This window comes from Salvia miltiorrhiza, chromosome 2 (assembly GCF_028751815.1).
Source record: "Salvia miltiorrhiza cultivar Shanhuang (shh) chromosome 2, IMPLAD_Smil_shh, whole genome shotgun sequence".
In the NCBI taxonomy this organism is placed as follows: Eukaryota; Viridiplantae; Streptophyta; class Magnoliopsida; order Lamiales; family Lamiaceae; genus Salvia; species Salvia miltiorrhiza.
This window is the reverse complement of record NC_080388.1, coordinates 63,508,235-63,518,321: the sequence shown is the minus strand read 5'-3', so window position 1 is coordinate 63,518,321 and position 10,087 is coordinate 63,508,235. Positions and strand designations below refer to the sequence as shown.

Here is a 10,087-nt window from a genome sequence, read left to right as displayed (position 1 = left end):
CTTCTTTTGGATTGGATGATTTGGATCTATATACTTTAATTCTTTATGAGTTTTTTACATGTATCATTCTACTAATTCAACTTGACGTAGCAATTGAAGATTTGAAGAAAGAATTAATTAATTAATGCAATTATGTTTTTCGTTCACATGAATTTTTTTTAAAAGAAACGATCCCAAAAAGAGTTGTAAGTACAGATAGTTTCATTGATATTGATATTGATATTTCTTCAACAAAAAGTCAGCTGCACTCCTTTAAGCCTGCTTTCTTTGACCAACTTCATTAACTCGATTTCACATACCATATTGTGGGTACTGTACGAAATTATAATATGGTGTGGATGCATTAATTACAGCTTATGTTTGATAGAATATGAAGATCTCGAATGATGTCTTAATTTTATTTCAAGATATGTATCAAGATATATACAAATATTAAACACAAATCTAGGGATAAGTAGAAGAAAAGAATAATATTAACTCTAGGTGATATTCTAGTTCTATGAATAAATACGAGGAAGATATTTACAACATCCAAGTAAATCTATAAAAGTGCATCTGTACAAATTTTGCGGATGCCTATAATATCATTAATTTTTAGAATAGTTAACAGTAATTGCTTTTTTTAAAAGGAGTATATAGCTTTATATATTTGATAGAAGATAAAAATATATTTTATATATAAAATTATAAGGAGATCTCCCATGCAGACGTTCGCACGAAGTGGATCGCTCATATATATGCTCTAATAGAATTCTCTTAATAGAACACTCAAGTATCCTGTTAGAATATGTGAGTCGTCGGCACCATGCAAACTTCCGTGAATAAGATTTTGTGTAAATTTTTTAAAGTTATGATAAAAGTTATTTATCTCAACTATATATATTAATTTATGATTTAAAGATGTTTAAAGATTTAATGATAAAAAGTTAAAACTTCAAAAAGTTGAAAAAACAAAAAGTCAATTTATTATTGATGAATAGATTATTTTCCGAAAAGCAAAGGAAAAAATCAATTGTTCTCCAAAAGATTAGAACAAACCACCTTTAACAGTAGATGAAAATACATTATTTCCATGAGAGAGAAAGAGAGTGTTTTGAATAGGATTACAATTTAGGGTTATTAGCCTGTAAATACATGAACTTTTTGTATTTTCTGAAATTTAACATGACTTTTTTTTTCAGCCCATAAATACATGAACTTAGCACCTTTTCTTATTTTTGACACCGATAAAAAATCCGGCGACTTACTACTGTGACGTGTAATTTACTGCTTACATGGCTCATTATTTTGCTGATGTGGCAAAATTTGCTGGCAATTTAAAAAAAAAATCCTGAACATTGTTTATTATTATTAATTTGTTGTCTTCAATTCCTAAACTGACCATTAATGTAAATCTAATTACATTTATTTCCAAACAAAATCCTACTGTATTTGTTTTCTTCCCAAAACACAAGATTAGGGCTCGCAGACACCACTTTCCTCTCCATCTATCTCATTTCCGATTTTCTTCTCCATCAAATCCTGATAAAAGCAGACTTAGACAATCTCCCAGAAACCTCGATGAGAATGACGTCCCTTGTCGTAGCACTCCTCTGCGGCCCTCATCACCTCCGTCGAATTCTGCTGCGCCACCTCCCTTATTCTAGAAACCTTCTCTAACGAGAGCGCTGCTTCCCCGGGCAGGTGATGGAGATTCCGGCGACTCTCACTGGAACGGCCTCGATCTGAATGGTTGTCTCTCTATGAGGTTGCTACTCATCTCAATGGATGTCAAGAAACAGAAGAAGGATAAATTTAAGAAGGATGAATTTGATTGCTAATGCTTTACTAAGCTTTCAATTAAACTAAACAAATGGGTTTGGGTTGATTAGTCGTCATTTGTTGGGGATTGAGTTTGCGCAATTTGTGTTTGGGAAGAAAACAAATCTGATTTTGTTTGGGAATAAATGGAATTAGATAAACTAATGGGTATAAGTTTATAACCTCGTTTTTTAGGAATTGAAGGCAACAAATTAATAATAGTAATAAAGAATGTTCATGATTTTTTTTAAATTGCCAGCTAATTTTGCCACATCAGCAAAATAATGAGCCATGTAAGCAGTAAATTACACGTCACAGTAGTAAGTCGTCGGATTCTTTATCGGTGTCAAAAATCAGAAAAGGTGCTAAGTTCATGTATTTCTGGGCTGAAAAAAAAAGTCATGTTAAATTTCAGAAAATACAAAAAGTTCGTGTATTTACAGGCTAATAACCCTACAATTTACAAATGAATGGAATCAAGTTGAATATTGTGATTTTGTATATGTATTTAAATATTAATAGAATTGATCGATTATTTGTATTTGAATTTAAATCAAATATTTATCAAATATGAATATCAAAATTCAAATATGAAATCAAATACGAATTATTTGAGTAACTTACAATTGCAGTGGCAATGCGTGGCTTATGATGGAAGAATGATTTTAATTTAAAATTTTGGTTTTATAAATTGTGAAGTCTTATTTTTGTAACATAATTTTTTTTCAATTATGTGTATATTATGTTTTTTTGCATTTTTAGTTTTTAAAATTGTCGGTTATTACATAATGTCATAATTCTTTTATTAATTTTCTTTTATAATGTTATAATCCTTATATACACACACACATATATATATATATATATAATTAAATATTTGTAAATATTTAAGTGAATTCATCCGATAAAAGATTTATGATTTAAGAGTTGAAAATGGTTCTTAATTTATATTTTAAAATGATAGTATTTTTTAGTTTATCCATATACATACATATATATATATATATAGGAATATATATATATATATATACAATCATATATCTATGAATATCAAATCGAATATCGTAATTTCATATTTGTATTTAAATACTAATCGAATCAAATTAAATATTTATATTCGATTTCGAATCGAATAAATTTGAATACAAATATCAAAAATTTGAATTGAATATCAAATAGAGAAAAAAAAATTATCTATAATCCTAATTGTGAACATAGAAGTGATAGTACTACTACCTCCACTCCACAACCCCCTCTCACCTATTCTCTTATTTTGTATTGTTTTGTTATATGGAAGTTGGAAGAGATGATATCACTATATAGTATTTAGTAGTAGTTCTAGTTCACTAACTCAAATATGAAATACATAAATACTCAACTAATTTCCTCAGGTCCCTTCCCACGCAGCGTCTGGTAATAATAATCACAATTCACAACTAATTGATGATCCGCCTCCCCCACCTTGTCTCCCCCTCTACCATTAATTATTACTATTACTGCGCGCTTCTCTCTCCCCTCTTTATTAATTTCCTTCTCTTAATGTTTCTATAGTTGTTTCCTTCCCTTCAATGGCTTTCAGCTCTACGACTAAAGATCCCACTTTCATGTTTGACCCTTTTTTGTTTATATGATTACTCATTTGTTTATTCTTACTGAATCTGTGATCATTTATTGCCTCAGTCTCAGGCCACCCACTCTTATATTTTTAGTAGTGCCTTTCCTGGCATTTAATATTTGTTGCTTCGTGAGAGCTTTTAGATTATTGTTTCAGATTTTTCATTTCAAGTCACCTACTTTGTGTTCTAGTTCAACCAATTTTGTGTTGTTTCTTCATAATCATTGCATTTAAACTCGTGTGAAGAATTCATTGTTTGCTCGTCCGATTGTCCTTTGCTGCCTATCACTAGTGTTAGTGTTGTCGGTGGCGCAGCCATCTCAATTACGATCGCAATGCCGCCGGCGGACTTTCCCTCTCCTCCTACTTCTCTCTCCTCCAGTTTGCAGAGGTATGTTTTGTGAATTGATATTTGATAACGATGAAGATGAAGCTATAGAAGCTAATTTGCATTTTGTGCAGTGAGGATCATATACTCAATATGTCGCCAAGACCACCCTCTCACCGTCTCAATTCTGTGAGTGAAGACCACCCTCTTTTTTCTTTTTCTTTTTTTAAAAAATCTTTGCCTCGTAGCTTGTGAATGAATTGGCTTGACAAGTACTGAAAAGAGCTTCTGTCTCTTTGAATTTATGTCTCTAGATTTCACTTGCTTTTCTGAAAGTTAGGTATGAGTTCCAATCTAACCAAAAGAAAACTTTGTAAATACAAGGTTGCACATTTGGGGAAAACATCTCTTCACAAGACATCTAATACTAACACTAACAGTGGTGGCTCAGCCTCAGACACCACAAGCTTGATTGCTTCTCCTCATTCCGATTGCAACACAACATCTAAGGTACTCGTATGGTTTCGTATGCTAGTGTGTCTCAACTGCAGTGCAGAAAATTCAGCATTCCACTGCTAATATGAATCTTTACTTTGTAGTTAGACAGTTGAATCAAGCATTCTTCTCAATTGCCATATCCAAACTCTACCACTTATATAAACCAACTTGGTTCCAAAATTTGAACTGTAAATTGGAAACTATTACCTTCAGTTTTATCATAGATTGTGCCATATTATGACAGAATTCTGTGGGTCAAGACTTGAATCACATGGAGTCTCGTCGGGTTGGTCTATGAGAAAGTTTCTCTATGCTCCCTTAAAGCTGCCTTTTGCCTCCATTGTTGTAGTATTGCTTACCTTATTTACCACTTCCACTGCCCCCTCTAACGCAAGCCCTTCGATTACCCACTAGAGAAGAATATATGTATAATCAGACCAAAACTCTCGTATCTTGAAATTAATAAAATTGCACTTGTTCTGATTCTTCAAGTAGCAATGTTTCTAGCTCAAAACAATGATAAGATGCTATATGAAGCAATTGCTCACGTGGAGGCACCAATTGGCCTCCCGTGCTCATCTTCTTATATTGTAGTTCATTTCTGTAGACTAATATTTTTAGTTGCATGTTGATTGTTGATTGCAGCCTTCTGCCGAACTGGTGAAAGAGATCGCTACACTTGAGGTTGAAATATTGCATTTGGAGCGTCATCTTCTTTCTCTCTACCGGACGGCATTTCAGCAGCATCTCCCGAGGATTACAGAGGACCATGTGGAGAAAATGAATGAAACACCTCGAGGAGGAGATCAATTAAATCAGCCATCTCAAAAAATAAAACCGGAAATGTCAAAAGATCATCAATGTGAAAACTCCCCAACAAGTTCTTTAGCTGGACCACGTGATTTAGTCCAAGTTGCATTTCAAAAATCATCATCTGGAAGGGTTGATATGCCTCAACTCACCTCTTAGCTTTATTAATTTACTCTTCCTCAAGCACATGCCTGTTGTCTTACATCTCCGTTTCTAAAATTACAGGAGAAGCAGAGGGCTTACTCTCGGCACCGTAGCCTTGCAGATCATCTTGGAAATTCTCGCATAGATGATGCCCTGACTTGTCCTGCTAGACTATCTGAAGACATTATAAGATGTATATCGTCAATTTACTGCAAATTGGCCAACCCCATGGCTACTGAAAAAGGCTGTTCAGTTTCATCTACTTCATCATTCTGCTCCTCCACCACATTTTCTCCCAGAAATTTATCTGGAAGTTGGAGTCCCCAATGCAATGAAGAAGTTACACAAAGTTGCGATTTTGAGGGCCTAAAGCAGGAGAATGGGCCATATGCTGCTATGGTAGAAGTACTCAAGTTATGCCTAGATGATGAAAGTTATAACTATGCTGCTGTAATGCTTGAGAGATTCAGGTACTCGATACGCCAAATAAATCTTTTGTTATACAAGCCTGCAGAGCCTACTATTTTTAATCTTCATGATTCCCATTTTAGTTCTATATCTTATACATGGCCCCGCAGTAGATGTGGGTGGTATCAGTGATCATTTCAAAAAAGAATTATTAATTTTTTGATAATCTGCCATCCCTTTTTTCCCTAAAGTGCGGCTGCAATTAGGACAGTCAAATCTTGCCACTATTCTTAGTATTTGCTTTATACTAATGAAACATGCAGACTATTTCAACGCACTGAAACACTTGTCTTGAGCAAATCCTTACAAGTTCTAACTAGCTATGCTTGAATCACTACAGATCTCTTGTAAAGAGTCTTGAGATTGTTGAGCCAATGAAGATGAGACGCGAGGAGAAGCTGGCATTTTGGATCAATATTCACAATGCCTTGGTGATGCATGTATGGCTTTCAGAACTTTTTATGGATGTGGTGAATGAATATAAGTGAATCTAATCTATTATAAACATTGTCCCGATCGAGATGCTCTGTTAAATATTGTCTTGATCTTCTGTGCAGGCTTATTTAGCATATGGAACTCAACAATACTTAAAAAGTAGTTTCATTGTGAAAGTAATGTACTAACTCAACTTGTTTCCTTTAGTGATTTTATTTATGTGCCAATGTTAATTGTTTAATTTGCTATTTCAATCTCAGGCTGCCTATAACGTTGGTGGGCATTGTGTCAATGCTCATGACATACAAAGCTCTATTTTAGGAATCAAATCGCACTATTCTGCACCGGTAAAAGTCCAGCTACTTAATTAGTTGTGTAAATTTAGTAAATGGGGTTGGAATGTAATTGATGTGTAATTGAAAATGCAGTGGCTTCAGACACTTGTGTCTCCGGGGAAGAAATTGAAGGGTGGGAATAAGAGACATGCTTTAGCCATTGAATACCCGGAACCACTCGTTCATTTTGCAGTTTCATCGGGGGCCTATTCAGATCCTGCAGTATGCACCATTCCATTCATTCCTTTAATTTTCTTTGTTATAGTGATATAGTTAGCTAGCTGTTGCAGTTGTGTTAGTTACTAAGTAAGTGAATAATGAATTGCAGGTTCGAGTTTATAGAGCAAACAGTATATTTGAGGATCTGAAAGTAGCCAAGGAAGAGTTTATACAAGCCACAGTTTATGTTCACAAGGAAACAAAAATATATCTGCCCAAAATACTATGCTACTACGGCAAAGATATGTCGCTCCCCATGCCCGCGCTCTTGGAAGTGGTCAGCGGATGCCTGCCGGGAATTCAGCAGAAATCGATGAGAGCGTGCGTCAAGGGCAGGCCTGAAAAGTATGTATATTGGTTGGAACAGACCTCATCATTTCGTTATCTGATCCACAAGGAAATATAATGGAATGGATGATCATAACATAACTCTAGTGTTTTCATGTAACTATATATAAATATCTCAAGTGTGATTATTGAAGAGAGCAGTAGTAATTGGTGTGGTGATAGATAGACATAGGTAGCTAGTCGCCGAAGGATGTATCCAGCGAGGGATCCCAATCCAAGGAGGACGAGCGCAGGGCGGAAAGACGGACGAAGACGTCAGACATGGTGGGCCGCGCATCGAGATTGTGAGCGACGCAGCTGGTAGCAAGCTGGGCCATGGAGTAGGCAAGGTCCAAGGGGTAGTCGAGATTGGGATCCATGAATCCCTGCAGCTTCTCTCTTACACTCAAATCATCATCACCATGCCACTTATGGTCCTTCCCAGTCCCGGATAAGAGCTCCAGCATGACCACCCCAAAGGCGAAGACGTCGAGTTTGGGAGTGAGGAGGCCCGTCTCTATGTATTCGGGGGCCATGTATCCTTGTTCGCCCACCACATGCCTCGTGGTGGTGATGTTGTCGGAATCCAAGGCCCGGGCCAGCCCGAAATTGGCGAGCTTGGGCCGCATGCTGGCGTCGAGGAGGATGTTGGCGGTGGTGAGATTCTTGTGGATGTAGGGAGGATTGGTGAAGTGGTGGAGGTAATTCAAGGCGTCAGCTACGTCGTAGGCTACTTGGACGCGCTGTTTCCAATCAAGGCGCCACACCCATTCCTTTAGAGACCCATTCTGGGCGTACTCATATACCAGATAGGTGGTGCCCTCGTGCACGCAGTAACCAGACAGCCTGATGATGCGCGAATGGTTTATCTGCCTCAGCGTATTGATCTCGCCGGAAACATCCCCTTTCATCACCTTCACCACCGCTTCATCGCCGTTGAACCACCCGTGGTACACCGACGATCCTGCAATTCTCTTGGATTCTGCAAATGAATCCGTCGCCTTGTTCAACTCTTCCAACTTGTATAGGCTCAGACTTTCCATGGTGGCGCTCCGGATGCCTTGGGATAACTCCGACAGCGGCGGCGGCGGCGGCGACTCCTCTCCCTTGGCAGGCGGAGGATGAGGATGAGGTTTGCGCCGACGGAATAACCAAACTAGAGCGATTGAGGACAAGATCACCAAAACCGCAGCTCCGATTCCCACACCGATGAAAACCCACTTGTGGGAAGCGGAGGGGGTGGTGGGATTGGGAAGGACGGAGGGAGGCGGAGGCGGGGGCGGAGAGGGTGCGGTGTTGATGTTTTCCTTGGTGGGCTGAATTTTGAGGGGGACGAGGAGTGGAGTGAAGAAAAAGACGATGGAGGTATTGAGCATATTAGCGTGGAGGATGGCTTGGACGTCGGCTCCGGCGGCGGCGAACTGGGCAGCGATGAAGTTGACGTCGTTTCCCTGACGGAGGAGGTAGGTGAGCAGGTAATTGAAGCCGGCGGCGGTCTGGGAGGGAGTGGGGCAGGCGCAGCGGAGGGGAACGAGGAGCCTCATGTTGGGGAGCAGTTGGCGGAGATTGTAAGGATTCTGAGCGATGAGGGACTGGCAGGTGGAGAGGGACTGGTAGGTGTCGTTGGCGACGGTGAAGTAGGTCTCGCCGGGGGTCTTGAGGGTGTAGGAGGCGTTGTGCTGGTAGTAATAGGCATTGCCGGAGCAGGAGCAGTTGACGGGGACCAGCACCAGAGTGTCGGTGGGGAGCGGGGCGACGTCGGAGATGTTGTTGGCGGTGGCGATCTGGGAGGCGTCGGCGGCGAGGAGGTAGGCGATGGTGGCGGGGCTGTTGTAGGTGGGGGTGGATCGGAAGGTGAGGTAGGAGGTGCAAGAGGGGGCAGCGTTGCACACGAATCCCAGAGTGTTGTTGGGGCTTTCATTACATTTGAGCTGCTTGTTGTTTACGTAGCTCTGTTGGGCCTCAAATTGCACCGGAAATGCTACCAGCAGCAGCAGCAGCACCAGAGCAAGAAACGCCATTGGATTCAATACTATCTTGATTAGGATGGGACTTGTGAGTGGGGATTTATTAATCTTATTTATTGACTGCCAAAGTATAAAACCAACGAAACCTTACTTAGTAAATGTTTGAATTAGATATAGAGATGCACACAGTGGACTTGACTTTTGAAGTGAGACAGACGCAAAGACCTCTCTCCTCTTAGAATTTCCAACATCTTCAAGTTATATCGCACAAGATAATAGAAAAAATGTGTTATTCTTTCTCGTCTAGTTCAACTACTAACATCATATAGTTTGTTTGTTTATTTTTTTGCATAATAGATCTTCATTTATCATTTTAATATAGTTCTTAAACCAATTATTAGATAATCTTTGAAAATTGTAATACTATAAAACTCATAAAATTGAAAAAAAAAATCTAAATTTAATAAAAAAAATTAATTTTAATTAATTAAGCATCACCTAATTTTATCATCATTACATTAAAAAAACACGACCAGAAAGAAAAGAAGATTAATATGAAATTCATGTTTATTTTATAGATTTCATCTTTACATAATTAATTTTTGATTCCAAGGATTCTCGTACAAAATTGAACTTATAATAAAACTAATAAATAAATTATTTGTACTGTAATTCGAAATTATTAAATTTACAGAATAAAAAAAGTAACTTATGTGGATGAAGAGTTCTAATGAATACTACTCCCTCCGTCCCAATAATCTTGTCACACTTTCCACTTTGGGTTGTTCCAATAATCTTGTCACATTTCCTTTTTAGGAAAATTTTAGGAACTAATTAATTTCTAATTAAACACTATCATAATTAATTCCCCCCTCTAAAGCCTAATTTATCTCTCTCTCTCTCTCTCTCTCCACACTCTCTCGCCTCCCCCTCTTCTCTACCCTTCGCCCCCTCCCCACCTCCGTCCTCTCGCCTTCGCCACCTTCCCACTAACCTTCGCCGCCCTCCCACCTCCGTCCTCTCGCCTTCGCCGCTCTCCCATCTCCATCCCTCTGGCCTCTCGCCGCCTCCACCGCCTTCCCACTGACCTTCGCCGCCCTCCCACCTCCGTTCTCTCGCCTCCGCCGCCCTCCCATCTCCA

General features: G+C 38.7%; 2 protein-coding genes across 2 annotated transcripts; one reads left to right on the top strand and one right to left on the bottom strand.

The window, feature by feature from the left end:
- Window positions 1-3,208: 3,208 nt before the first annotated feature.
- LOC131011052 (uncharacterized) lies at window positions 3,209-9,027 on the top strand. The gene is made up of 10 exons (XM_057938799.1): window positions 3,209-3,806; window positions 3,878-3,932; window positions 4,128-4,253; window positions 4,887-5,183; window positions 5,277-5,665; window positions 6,004-6,103; window positions 6,221-6,274; window positions 6,359-6,445; window positions 6,527-6,655; window positions 6,762-9,027. The coding sequence occupies exons 1-10, from the start codon at window positions 3,751-3,753 to the stop codon at window positions 7,056-7,058; spliced, it is 1,590 nt and encodes a 529-aa protein (XP_057794782.1). The 5' UTR covers window positions 3,209-3,750; the 3' UTR covers window positions 7,059-9,027.
- On the bottom strand, window positions 6,769-9,000 carry LOC131011051 (protein LYK5). The gene has a single exon (XM_057938798.1). The coding sequence runs from the start codon at window positions 8,998-9,000 to the stop codon at window positions 7,177-7,179; it is 1,824 nt and encodes a 607-aa protein (XP_057794781.1). The 3' UTR covers window positions 6,769-7,176.
- Window positions 9,028-10,087: the final 1,060 nt, after the last annotated feature.